Source organism: Gopherus evgoodei, chromosome 22 (genome assembly GCF_007399415.2).
Source record: "Gopherus evgoodei ecotype Sinaloan lineage chromosome 22, rGopEvg1_v1.p, whole genome shotgun sequence".
Taxonomy (NCBI): Eukaryota; Metazoa; Chordata; order Testudines; family Testudinidae; genus Gopherus; species Gopherus evgoodei.
This window is the reverse complement of record NC_044343.1, coordinates 8248822-8261428: the sequence shown is the minus strand read 5'-3', so window position 1 is coordinate 8261428 and position 12607 is coordinate 8248822. Positions and strand designations below refer to the sequence as shown.

General features: G+C 52.9%; 1 protein-coding gene across 3 annotated transcripts; it reads right to left on the bottom strand.

Annotated features, from left to right (window-relative positions):
• Positions 1 to 310: 310 nt before the first annotated feature.
• LOC115638699 (perilipin-3-like) lies at positions 311 to 8381 on the bottom strand. Of its 3 annotated transcripts, none has more exons than XM_030540608.1 (8): positions 8365 to 8381; positions 6919 to 6986; positions 5755 to 5950; positions 5140 to 5222; positions 4384 to 4648; positions 1945 to 2144; positions 1661 to 1789; positions 311 to 1559 (listed from the first exon to the last, which is right to left on the bottom strand). In XM_030540608.1, the coding sequence occupies exons 2-8, from the start codon at positions 6967 to 6969 to the stop codon at positions 1203 to 1205; spliced, it is 1281 nt and encodes a 426-aa protein (XP_030396468.1). In that variant the 5' UTR covers positions 6970 to 6986; positions 8365 to 8381; the 3' UTR covers positions 311 to 1202. The 3 variants fall into 3 exon arrangements, with proteins under 3 accessions (XP_030396468.1, XP_030396469.1, XP_030396470.1); XM_030540609.1 differs by lacking the exon at positions 8365 to 8381 and adding an exon at positions 7333 to 7412; XM_030540610.1 differs by lacking the exon at positions 8365 to 8381 and having other exon boundaries at positions 311 to 1556; positions 6919 to 7199.
• Positions 8382 to 12607: the final 4226 nt, after the last annotated feature.

Here is a 12607-nt window from a genome sequence, read left to right as displayed (position 1 = left end):
GCCAGAAGGCCCATGAGGAGTAGTGGCAGCAACTCCCCAGGCCCTAGTTCATCTCTGAAGCACTGATCTTGAGAAAGTCAGTGAGGGTAGACTCCTAGTCTCAAGAACCTGGGGAGGTGATTGTTGGTAGAGGTGAGAATCTACTCCCTGCAGAGGAAGGCCCTCATGTGCACCAGCAATGCAGGACAGCTTCTCCCAGCTGCTCCAAGAACACAGGACATGCCAGGGAGGGAGAATCAGGCCTTCATGTCCAAGCATCTCACTCAGAACAAAACAAGCAGAAGCCTTTGTTTCAAGGCAAGTACAGCTTTATTGTGAGCAACATGTTCTTACCCAATACAGAAGCCAGGGCCTGAAGGGAATCCTACATGATCCATTATTCTAGTCCAGGAAGAGCAGCAGTGCTGGGCACCCTCTTAGAGCACTGATCTCTTAGCAAAAGAATTTCCTTGCTTGAGTGGAGAGACCCTAAACAAGTCATCTTGAGTTGGATTAGTGGTTTGTTGGTGGCACTTAAGTGACTGCTTTCCCCCTCAAGGCTGGAGCAGCTTGTAGAGCACTTAACGTGACCATTGCACATTTGCTTGGGATCTGCACTTAATGACATTCCCTATGAAATACCCAGCTGGGTCAGAAATCCTTGGCATGGGAGCTGCTGTCTTTAGCTCTTACTGTGGTTCTGGAGGATTTGCAGGCCACTAAGATTGAGTGCAATATGTGCTGGACTGCCTAGTGCTACCCACCTGAATGAAGTCAGGGCTGAATCTGGTTGCTAAAGAAGTGGTCTAGGCTTCAGAGGTGCTGGGCAAATCTAGTGCTCTGAAAAGACTGGCTGTTGCCTAGAAATGGCAAACTAGGCACCCCAGCTTGAAAGCTGGGCCAGATCCCATGGCTGGGGGAGGGGGGTGACTTGACTAGTCAGAGGGAGTCAGTTTTGCTGGTAAGCCTCTAACCCAGCCTATAGGCAGGTTTGGAGACAGCCACACCTGTGAGATGCAGGGAGGAGAAACTTATCCTAAGTGTTTAGTGCAATAGAACAAACCTAAACAAGGCAAGATGGCTGCCAGGATTGAGGCACTTGTATTAGAACACCAAGTGCTGCTATCTAGATAGAGAGTCAGGCTAGTATGTGACAAGTGGCATGAGTTAACCCTCCCTGCCCCAAATGAAGCTCTAAGCTTAGGAGAGCCTCTTTTGAGTCCTCAGTCTGCAGGACACTGCTCCATCTCCACCTCCTCCTGCTTGCCTGATGGGGCAAAGGGTCCCACTAGCCAAGAAAGGGGGACATTATGCGCCACGTGATCCATCAGCTCATCCACCAGCTTGCGGGCCTTGGTCACTCGTTCACGGCTCTGGGCCAAGACGCTGCCAGTCAAATCATGGAAGGAGCCAGCAGCGGAGAATGAAGCACGTAGTTCGTCAACATGGTGACGAACCAGTTGCGCCTTGTCCTGGAGGTCAGCAGGGAGGCCTTGCAGGCTGGACACCAGAGTCAGGCAGGTGGTCTGCAGTTGCTGGGCGAGGCTGCGGGACATGACCAGCGCCTGCTCCTCTACCTGCTGCAAACAAACAGGGGTAGAGTCAGAAGCCAGTCGGGACACCAGACTTCCCCCACACCAAGTGGTTACTTGTGGACTGGAGTCACCCTCTCATGACCTACCTCTGGCTGCACAGAGTCCATCTCCTTTCTCTGACTTGGCTGCTTTTGGCTCCACTCCAGCCACATCTGGTGCAGCTTCTCCTGGCCATCATGGAGCTTCTGATCAACACCCTGCTTGGCATGCTCAATCTGGAAGGGAAGAGACATCTGGGATCAGCACAGAAAGGGACTTTGCCATGTTGGCCACTTGCAATGGCTTGGCACAAGCCAGGTTATGAGTGTGACTGGGGGAGCTTCACAGGAGCACAGGGGTGTGTGCACATGGCTCACAGCTGCATTCTTACCAGTTCTATGGTTTGGTGGAGCTGGGACAGAGCCTCTTGGGTGCTCTGCCGGGCATGCCTCAGCTTGCCCAGGGCATGCTGGTAGGCTCGGTGGCGGAGCTTGGAGGACATGGACCCCAGGCGCACAAAGTAACTCTGCTGCTGCTTCTGCTGCTCCACAGATGCCATTTCAAAGCCTTCCACAGATGTGGCCAGTTTAGCTGGAAGCAGAGAGTGGGGTTAGTGGTGCCAGGTGGAGGAGATGGCAAGGGAGGTCTGGGATATGCTTGCAGCTCCTCTGTAGAGAGGACAATGCCTCTACCCTAAGCATGTTACCTAGCTAGAGTGTAACAAGCTGCTGTACCACTTCATATCTATGGGGTGGGGCAGACACCCTGTACCCCATGTTCACTTTTAGCTAGGGGAACTATTTTGTCCCAAGCATGCCTGAGGCATCATTTGAAAACCTCAGTCTGTGGAATAGCAGCATCCTGTTGCTCTGTGTAGTTTCTACTGTAGGATTGTCCCTGAACAGTTGCAACTCCAGACAATGCCCACAAACCAGTTTCTCAGAGACTCACACCAGCAAGGGGTTTAAAATAAACCCCCACAGCTTTCTCCAACAGGGGAGAAGGGTGCATGAGAAATTTATATCTTGTCACTGTTTGAGCCTCATACCCAGGAGACTTTGCACTCCCATGGAGTGCAGACCCTCAGAAAGGGGGAAAAGGATAACAGAGACAGTGACCTCCAGAGAAGTGCTCCACCTCCTTTCTCCAGCAAGTTCCTGCAGGTCATGAGTGATGACACTGAACTAATGGGTGGGCACCAGGCTGGGTTCTCCCCCCCCCCCCCAATTTTTTGATTCTCTTGTAACCAATTCTGGCTTTCATGCCTTGTCACACCACAAGAGTGTTTCATCTTGAACATGGACTGCCCCCAGGGGAGGCTACCCCCCCCCCCCCAGCTCTGCCCCTTTCACACATCCCCCCTGCAGTTTTAGCACCTGAGATCCCCTGCCCATCCTGCATGGGGAGCTGAGGTGGCTCATAGCACTGGAGGAGCCCTGGGGCAGTCACCGTGGGGGAAAAAGCAGCTTTTCATTAGGCAGTATGTGGGTTCTGGGGTGGCTGAGGCAGCAGTATTTTCTATTCAGGTTCCTGGGCTCATCAGGAAACTCCTGAACTCCAGGGAGTTTGATGAACCCAGGGACCTGAATAGCAAATACAACCTCAGCCACCCTGGAACCTGCCTGGGGTACAATAAAGCAAAAAAGCTTCCCCCCCAAAACCTGCAACTAGGGGGCTGGCTGAGCCTCCCCTGTCTGATTATACCCACCTCTCAAAATCTTAGGGTGTTTAGATTAGAGTGGGTGGGAGGAAACTGTGATAACAAGGATGGTGCATCATTTCCCAGTGTTGGAATGACCAGATGAGCTAGGAGCTTGCAGTCCCAGAAGATATGTGCACCTTCGCAGGGCTCAGTGTCTGGAGAACAAGGCTGGACTAAGAACTTGCAGGTGTTGCCCTGTCTGTAGTTCATGAGGGGCTGGAAGAGCACTCCTGTGAGGTGCTGGGACGAATTTACATGCTGAAGGCAGCATGAGCAGACTAGGAGTGGCCATTTGGCAGTCAGGCAGGGTAAGAGGCACCACAGGCTAGACAATTCAGGATACAATCTGGCCTGTTGAACAGCAGTGTCCCCGGGGACCATCACAGGGTGACAATGCATTATCCTTGTTTCACAGACTGGGGAGAGGCTCTACCATGAAGAGATTTGCCGAAGGGCACTGGCAGGGCAGGGGCAGAGTCAGAAATAGACTGGATAGCCAAATCCTACTCCAGTGCTCTAGCCCTTAGATACAGCTGGGGCAAGGTTCCCTGTTTGAGTTACACCTCCACATAGGAGAGAGTTGAACCCTGCATTGGTCAGGCAGCCACCAGGGAATGCCAAGAGATTCAGCAATTCATCTCCCCTTCCATTAGGGTCTACAAGCCTCAGAGGCAGAGATTGGTTTGGCCACCCGCTTAGATAGTCTGAGCCACAAGCCACACTTCTTCTCGTGGTTCTCCATGCTCAGAGCACTCTGTATGGAACAGGTCTGAGGCTTACAGATATTGAGGGAGGAGTGTGCTTCCCCCCCACCCCACCCCCAAGCTGTGCTTCCCACCTCACAGCATCTTCAGGGAAGCTAGAGTGCCCCAGGTACAGAGGTTGTTCATTCTATTATGAAGACTGTAGTAGTTTCTCCCAGGGGTTAACTGTGGGGACCTCAAGGCACCTTATCAGGAAGTTGCCCCAACCTTGGGTTCATGGCTTCAACTGAAGGCATCCAGCCTACAACTCCAGCTGGCATTAGCCAGACAGACCCAGCATGGGGGGGGGGGGGGGGAGGGGGTTGAAGAGACAAGCTATCTCCTTCTATAATGCACAGGAGAAGAGCAGCTGCTGCTGCCTTACCTAGTTCCTCATCAGTCATAGGAAGGTAGTGATCCACCAGCTCTTCTGACTTGCCCAGCACAGCACCCATGCCGCTCACCACCATCTGGCCCACCGCTGAGCCCATGACTGTGTTCACACCACTGGTCACTGCTGATCTGGTCAGCTCCACACTCCCCTGGACAGCCCCTTTGGTCATATCCACCATCCCGGTCATGGTGTTGCTCACGGCATCTTTTGCCCCAGTCACTGTGGCAGTCACCAGGTCTTTGGTATTGGAGATGATCTAGATAGAGGTCAGAGATGAGTTCAGATAAGACCTCAAGCCAGTGCTGGAATATTGCAGAGCAGGGGGATGGGATGTTGTCTTCCCCTTGGACAGTGGGGAGGGAAGCACTTAAGTTTTAAGAATCTTCTCTAAGGGCCCCATCTAGATTAGAAACATTTGCATTGTGCAGAGCTACATCACAGCAAGCATCCTGTGTGCTGTCAGCACAGCATGACTGTTGCAAGGTTTGCACTAGTGTCAGGATCTCTGCTTCACAGAACAGCAGGGGCAGTAGTTCAGCCTGGCCATGATCATCCCAGGAGCAAATGGATCGCTTCTGCCCCACACCGAGCTGCTGCAGCAGCTCAAGCCATGTTTTTCCTACCCCATGTAGCTCTGCTCCTTGTTTAGTTTTACTGCTTGTTGCTAAGCTCTCCCACTGGAGCAGATAAGCTGAAGTCACTGCTCCCCGTGCCTGTACAAAGGCTTCGAAGCAGAGAGATTGTTACCTTGTCCGTTGGCTGTTGAAGGATTGGCAGCTTCTCCTCCAGCTTGTCCAGCCCCCTGCATGCATACTCATTTGCTGTGGAGACTTAAGAAAACTAGTTTAGCGTCTCACGTGACAAGCCTCTGCCGTTACAGCAAGTTCATAATGCTAGAGAACCAGCTGCATGAGGACTCTGAAGGGGTGGCAGAAGTCAGAGGAAAGACTTTGCTCAGTAGGCACAAGGGTGAGCCGATTTGCAACAGCTTGGAATGGGTTGAGAACTGGACCAGCTCCATTATAATCGATGCCATGGCTGTGGAGAGCTGGCAGATGCAGGATTCCTACCCATCTGCACAGCTCTAAGCTGCCTAAGCTCAGACACAAGCTTGCTCCATGCTATGCTCCCCCACAGAAGCTGGCACTGTCACCCAAGGGTTTGTGGACCCTGCCACCTCCATAAGAGCTTTCAGTGGCCTGGGGAGTGGGTTATGCTCCTCTATGGAAGCAGGAGAGGTTTTTTAGTCAGCCACCCGCTTCTGATGTGACCAGCCTGACTCCTCCCTCTGGCAGGGCATGAGGCTCTTTGCCTGGCACCCTGGGAAGGAGGGCAGGCCATGCCACCCCCACATAAACTCACTCTGCAGCTCAAGTTTGCTCAGGATCGGCTGGGCGCCACTGACCGCAGCCGTGGTCATGGTCTTCATGCCCTTCTCTGCCACATCACAGACGGATTTGACGTAGGGATGGCTCTCTTTGGTGGAGGTGTAGGCCGTGGAGACCATGTCGTAGGCAGAGCTGACCAAGGGCAGGTTGGCCACCCGGTTTGCTATGTTCTAGGGGAGAGAAGGCAGGAAGGAAGACAGGGTGAGGGCTACCATGCAGTCTCCCCTACCAAGCAGGGTCATGGGCCCTGCCATCTGTAGCTGGGGTCTGTCAGTTATTCTCAGAGGGTCATCTATTCTCACTACTTTCAGCTTGGGGAAGTTCTCCCCTTCTACTGCTGGGAATACTTGGATTCAGCATCCTGTTACCAGGATTTACCATTTGAGACCAGGCCAGTAAAGAACAAGCCAGAAAAGGAAGAAAAAAAGTCTCTTCACCAGAGCAGGTTCACACTTAATTACTGAGACACTACTATGGTGACAACAGCTTCTGCTGTCCACTGCCACAAGACAGTAGCTAGGTCGACAGGAGAAGGTAGACCTAGCTCTGTCCACACATGAGTTAGGTAGGTAGAACTGCATGGCTCAGGGCTGTGGGTTTTCCCTACCCCCTTGAGTGACAGTTATAGCAAAGTAAATGTCTAGTGTAGATCCTGCCACACCATACCCCTCCCAGCTCCAGAAACCCAGGAGAGGGTCATGCTGCCTGAGTGGGAAGCAGACTGGCCTGAGATCAACAGGAGAAAGTGGCACCAATAAAACTGAAGTCCCTCTATAGCTAAGCCAATGCAAACTTGTGTAGGCACATTCAGAGGGGGTTACTTTGAGTTACATTAAGCCAATAAAGAATAATTTCCATTAGATGAAGGCACTCCTAGACCAACGCAGCAGCAGCTGCATCCAGCTTCATGCTAGTTTAGCTACAGTGGTTTACACTGACACCCAAAGTTAGACTAGTGCAACACTTTTCAGAGAAGCCCCTCGGCTCCCTGTTTATTCAGGTGAAGGAGGATCGAGAAGCCACAGTGCAGCCACCACTGACTTCTAAGCTAAGGGGCCCAGCACCAGGTTGCTAGCTGAGGCCAGTAGCCCACCACAAAGACTCTCCAGCCCAAGCCTCAGCCCCAGCATATACCTACCTCCTGCTCCTCATCCTTTGGGGAAGCAGCACTGGGGTCACTAGAAGCCATGGTGGAAGCCGGTAAAGCTGATTAGAAGGGATACAGAAACTCACTAATTAATCTGCCAGCATTGATGATAAGACTGGAGTCAATTCTAGTGCCATAAAGAGGGCTCAGAGGTCAGCAGAGAGCTCATTCCATTGTCTTGGCCCCTGGGGGATTCAGCAGCACGATGCATTGAGTAACATCACTCCAGATCCCCTGGGCCTGGAGGCAGCAGGCACTGATTGGGCTTAACACACCCCAGACCTTCCAGTCTGGATTGCAAAACAAGCTGCTGCCAAGGCCCCTGCTGCTATAAGTAACAGCAGCCTTCGCCCCAGACAGCTCATTGCTGTTTCGACACCTCCTGCTTTGCTAGGGTTGTGTCACCTTTTTTGTTTTCAGTTGCCAGCCACTAACTGGAGTCAGGGTCACTACTCAGCAGCACTGGGGTAGGCAGTGGAGGATTGTTAGAGGAATTCTCAGCTAGCCCCATACCCTGCAGTCCCCCATAAGGGGGGAGCCACCACCCCCCCCCCACCTCACAGCCATTTGATCGGGGTTAGAACAGGGCTCACAACAGCTGGCTAAGGCAGCCTAGTTCTGATTGAGAGAGTTAAGAGCCTGCCCCACTCCCAGCTCCAGGGCAGAGCTGGAGACAGATCCCTGAAGGAGCCAAAAGCAGCCATGAAGGGGGGGAAGGAAGCCACAAGGACAGTCATTGTAGTAGCATTACCAGCCTAGGAGCACTCAAACAAGCCATGAGTCAGACTCAGTCATGAGACACAACTGGCTCCAAACACAGCAGGCAGAGAGACTCCTTTGGGGGTCAAATTGGGAGTTTTTCCTCCTCTAGCCAGGACTTGGGACAGCTAAAAGCTGACTGTTCAGAGGTGAATTTCTCAGAGCTGAGACCCCAGAGCTATAACACAAAAAACCCACTAACTACCAAGTAAGTTACAGTTCACACTACCATGTGGCAGCAGTTTCTCCTCTGCCATTTGGAGTAGCGTGATTTGAACCTTCCTGGCAGAAAAATGCCTGTTACAGGGGGTGAAGGGGTTTAAGCCTACCACTGAGACTTCATGTTTTAGTTAGTTGTGAGACACCCCTAACTCTATAAGAAAAGTGGGGCAGGGGAAGAACCCAGCACTTAAAATAAATCTCTGTGGTAGGCCAGCAGCTGCACAACCCAGCTAGTTACAGGCTAGTCTAGGAGCTCCCAGACAGCAAGTTAGTCCTTAGCATTGATTTCCCTGTAACAACAAGAAAAGAAGAAAGCTATAGCAGTCAGCATCCATTTGCCAAGTGCTTATCAGGGAGCAAACAAGCCTAGAATTTGACACACTGAAATTACATTTAATTATAACTTGGAAAGCCCCCACCCCCCCTAGAACAGCTAAGAACATTGCAAGCCCTTACCTGCCTCTTCCACAACTCCAGACTAGATGCTGTATAAGCCCTGCTCCCTGCCCAGCCTTTATATACCAGCGCTGAGACCCACCCAGCCCAGGAGGGGTAGCTCAGGGAGGCAACCAGAACCTCCCACCCTGATTGAGGCAACCTGGCCTGGCGTGTGGGTGGGGATCTTTAGCAAGTGGCATTGGAAATGGAGCCTCCTGGGTCAGATGTGAGTCCCACTCAAGCCCAGGTTTGGAGACTAAAGTCCCGCCCTCCTTGTTTGCTGGGGGGGAGGAAAGAAGAAAGATCAGACTTTGGTCGTTGGTGTGAAAAGTGTGTCATTGCAGCTCCTGGGACTGGTCTGTTTTAGAGGGTGGTGGCTATCTAGGTTTTATGGTAGCTCTGGTGCTGTCATAGAAGGAGTAGACAATACAGAGGCCTGTTCTCCACCCCTAGACCGCCTCCTGCTGCTGCTAAATAGCCCTAGAAACAATTGTATGCACTGGGGTAGCCTTGTGGGTCCCACCTTGTGTCTATAGTAATAATCAGTGCGGTCTAGTGTCTTTCATCTCAAAGGGCTTTACTAATACAAATTAACCCTCCTGGGAGATAGGCCAGAGTTGACATGATCATATGACATGGGGGGAAACTGAGGCAGAGAGGGGGTGTGACTTGCCTCAAGGTCAGAGAGTAAGTCACTGGCAGAGGGTGGAAAATAAGGGAGAAGTCCTGAATCTTTGGGTTTCCTGCTCTAACCGCTAGAGCCTAGTGCTTTGATGGCTCCCTAGGCCAGAGTTTCTCAGCGACTGGTCCGTGGGCCAGCGTTGGTCCCTGAGATCGCCCTGACGCGGTTTAGAGTCAACAAGCTGGTTCCTGGCATGGAAAAGGTTGAGGAACGCTGCCCAAGGGGACCCTGGTGGGGGAGTGGCCTGTCCAGTACCCCTGGCTTCGAGGAGTCTTCAGCGGGCAGCCCCAGGGGGCTGGGAGGGGGGTTGCTCTCCTATCCATCTGGCAGCAGTGGTGGGTGCTGCAAACCCACACAGAGCTTATCGAATGGGGCACCTGTGACACCTTGGATGGTTCTTGGGCCAGCAGCATCCCTGACCTAGGGGAGATCCCAGGGGGTCATCAGAACCAACCAAACCTTCCCAGGTTGCTAACTAGGAGGGGGCATGTCCTGGCTAGGGGCCCCAGGGTGATGGGCAGGGATTGTTTTGTCTCCTCCTGGGCTGGCTGCAGCCTGGAGCCACAACCCCCTGCCCCTCCGCCAGCCTGGCACTGAGGGCAGCTGGGGGTGGGGGGGAAGGAGGTCTGCTGGGTCTGCGGCCTTGGGGAGGGGAGCTGGGAAGGAACCAAAATTCAGGGGGAGGGGAGCTAGGTGAGACAGCCTTGGGGAGGGATGGAAGATGTTGGGTGGGAGGAGGAGGAGAATCTGGCAGGGGGAGGGGACGGTCAGGGAGAGGGAGGTGTCTAGAGCCTGGAGGGGTGTAGGAGGGAATGATATTGCCAGGGGTCTCTGGGGGGAGAGGGATTGCTGGTATTATGTGGGTCTGGGTCTTATCCAGCTTCACTCTGGTGCACGTGAGGCTGACAAACTGCTCTGTGCCTGGAGGCTGCGAGGTGTGTGTCTGTGGGTGTGTGTGTGTTAATCACAGGCCCAGCTCTCCCTCTGTGCCCCCTGTGCCAGGGTCTCGCCCAGTCATTTGGGATGGGCCACAGCTGCCGTGTGGGGGGGACGGGGACGACACACTGTTTGGTGCGAGCTGATCCCTGCTGTAGATTCCATTAATACGCCAACACAACCTCCACAAGCGCCCCAGTTCTGCACTCGGCTGCATGGAGCCCTGTCATCTGCCTCCCCGCTGGCCCTTTTTGGTTCAGGCCCGTTTGAGCCCGTGGCCCCGGAGAGAGGCAGGCTGGTTAGCAGAGAGCTCAGAGCGGGGGGGCTGATGGGTGCCGGCATTGCAGACAGTCATGCAGCGAGATGTGACGTGCACCAGCTGCCGCTGGGAGTGAGGCCCCGGTTTGGCTTGGCTCCAGAGCCTGGCACCTTCGGATGGTCTCTTGCCAGGGAAGGATCCTCTGGCTCAGCTGCCATGGCATGGCATGGCGGAGCTGCTGTTAATGCCTTGCCCAGTGACAGGCCACGTGTCAGCCTCCTGCTGTGTCGCCCCTTTAAGGGGAGCGGAGGCAGAATCAGAGCAGACGCCAAAGTAAAACTGCTGGGGGTCAGAGTGGCTCCAACTGAAGCCAATGGAAGTGCCTTGTTTCCTGCAATCAAGCCCCTGAATTAGCCTCTCGGGGAGCCTTTTGTGGCTGCGTCATTCCCCTTTCCCCCTTCTAAGGGCCTGATCTGCACCTTGGACTGCTAATGATAACGCTGCGGTGCTTGGCCCCTCTGCAGATTGGGCCCTGAGCCTCGGGCCCAGGGTGGCGGTGGAGTGCGAGCTGGCGAAGAGCTCAATGCTCGAGGGGCAGGGCAGAATTAACCCAGGCCCCAGGGGATTCTCTCCGGCTGCGTCTGGCAGCACAGTGACTCGGAATCCATTTAAAGAGTGAGCTGAGCTGAGGCAGTTCTCTGTAGCCAGATGGCTGTTTAGACAAAGCCACCCCTCCTGGGCATCCTTCCTCTTATGGCCTAGTGGAGAGGGCACCGGGCTGGAACTCAGGAGACCTTCCTGCCTGTGCCACGGGCCTGCTGGGTGACCTGGGGCAAGTCAGTTCCCTGCTCAGTGCCTCAATTTCCCCATCTGTAAAATGGGACTAATGATACTGACCTCCCTGGTTGGAGAACTGTGGATGAAAAGTGCTATCAGAGGAAGGGCTTGTTGTTATAATTGCCACTCCACTGGTTAGGCAGCAGCATCAGGTCTGGGTTTAGAAAGCTGCATTGAGCCTTGACCTCTGTTGTCCCGAGCTGTGATGTCAGGCCTGGACTGAAGGCGCATCCCCGTTCTCTTGTGGGAAAGCAGCTAATGTTAATCTGATCAGGGGGACTAGACGGGCTCCTATGGATATGGGGGTGCTGAGCTCCCAGGGAAGGGAGATACTAAATTAGGTCAAAGGACAAGTCACAGCAAGACCTGCTGCACCACTTCCTGATTTCACTGCCTGTTGCTCTCCTTCCCTGCATTCAGTTTAGCTTCTCTCCAAAGCAGCGCTCAGGGGACTCGGCTCAGAAAATCAAAGTTCCCCTGGGCCAATGGCTCAGTGCCAGTTTTGCAGCCAGTGGGACACAGGAGAGGTCACATCCAACCGCCTTTGCCCACCTGCCCTAACCCAATGGATCAGGCACCCATTTGGCAGCTGAGTGAACTGGAGGTGGGGAGATCAAGCCAGACTCAAATCTGCAACCTGCAGGAAGGTAGCCAGGGGCTTTAACCACTCAGCCACTGCACCTGGCCCTGAATGAACTAGGGCTAAATGTGCCAAGATGTGGATAAACTGGAGTGAGTCCAGAAGAGATCAGCCAAAAGGAGAAAAGGGTCAGAAAACCTGCCCGACGAGGAAAGTTTTAAAAAACTGGCCATGTTTAGTCTTGAGAAAAGGAGACCTGAAAGGGGACCTGATACTAGTCTGCTCGTACGCTAAGGGCTGTTACAAAGAGGATGGAGATCAACTGTTGTCCATGTCCATGTTCAGGACGAGAAGTGTCCCAGTCAGACTCAGGACACTGTTTATTAGCACGGCGCTCTGCTAATACACCCAGATAATGTGAGCCCCCTGCAAGACCCACATAACCTTAGTTTATACAGATAAAGAGGGCGCAAACTTAACAAGAGGACAAAGAAGGCAGAACGACAAGTTTACCTGAGGCTAGACATATATCGTTAATTTCCTCACTAACTTTTACCAATCTCCAGTTAATGTTCCACCATTAGCTTAAATGCACTCATTGTTTATGCCTTAATGTTTCTTTTCCTGACAACTGTATTTCAACATTCCTTATTTCTGCTTAAAGGTACATACAGCATTTCTTTAATCCATTCTTATTTTCACAATATAATTCATTCTACTTTCACAGAAGTAATGGGCTTAATCTGCAGCAAGGGAGATTTTAGGTTAGATGTTAGGAAAACCTTTCTACCTACACTGGAATAGGATTCCAAGGGAGGGGGTGGAATCCCCATCACTGGGGGTTTTAAAGAACAAGTTGGACAAACCCCTGTCAGGGATGGTCTTGGTTTACTTGGTCCTGCTTCAGTGCAGGGGGCTGACTAGATGACCTCTCGAGGTCCCTTCCAGCCCTATGCTTCTATGAAAT

Excerpts from the sequence above, each read along its gene's own strand:
- LOC115638699 (XM_030540608.1), bottom strand. The coding sequence starts at position 6,969 with ATGGCTTCTAGTGACCCCAGTGCTGCTTCCCCAAAGGATGAGGAGCAG. Across the intron at positions 5,951-6,918 it reads CAAAGGATGAGGAGCAGGAG|AACATAGCAAACCGGGTGGC; the intron begins GTAGGTATATGC and ends TCTCTCCCCTAG. Across the intron at positions 5,223-5,754 it reads GAGCAAACTTGAGCTGCAGA|TCTCCACAGCAAATGAGTAT; the intron begins GTGAGTTTATGT and ends AGTTTTCTTAAG.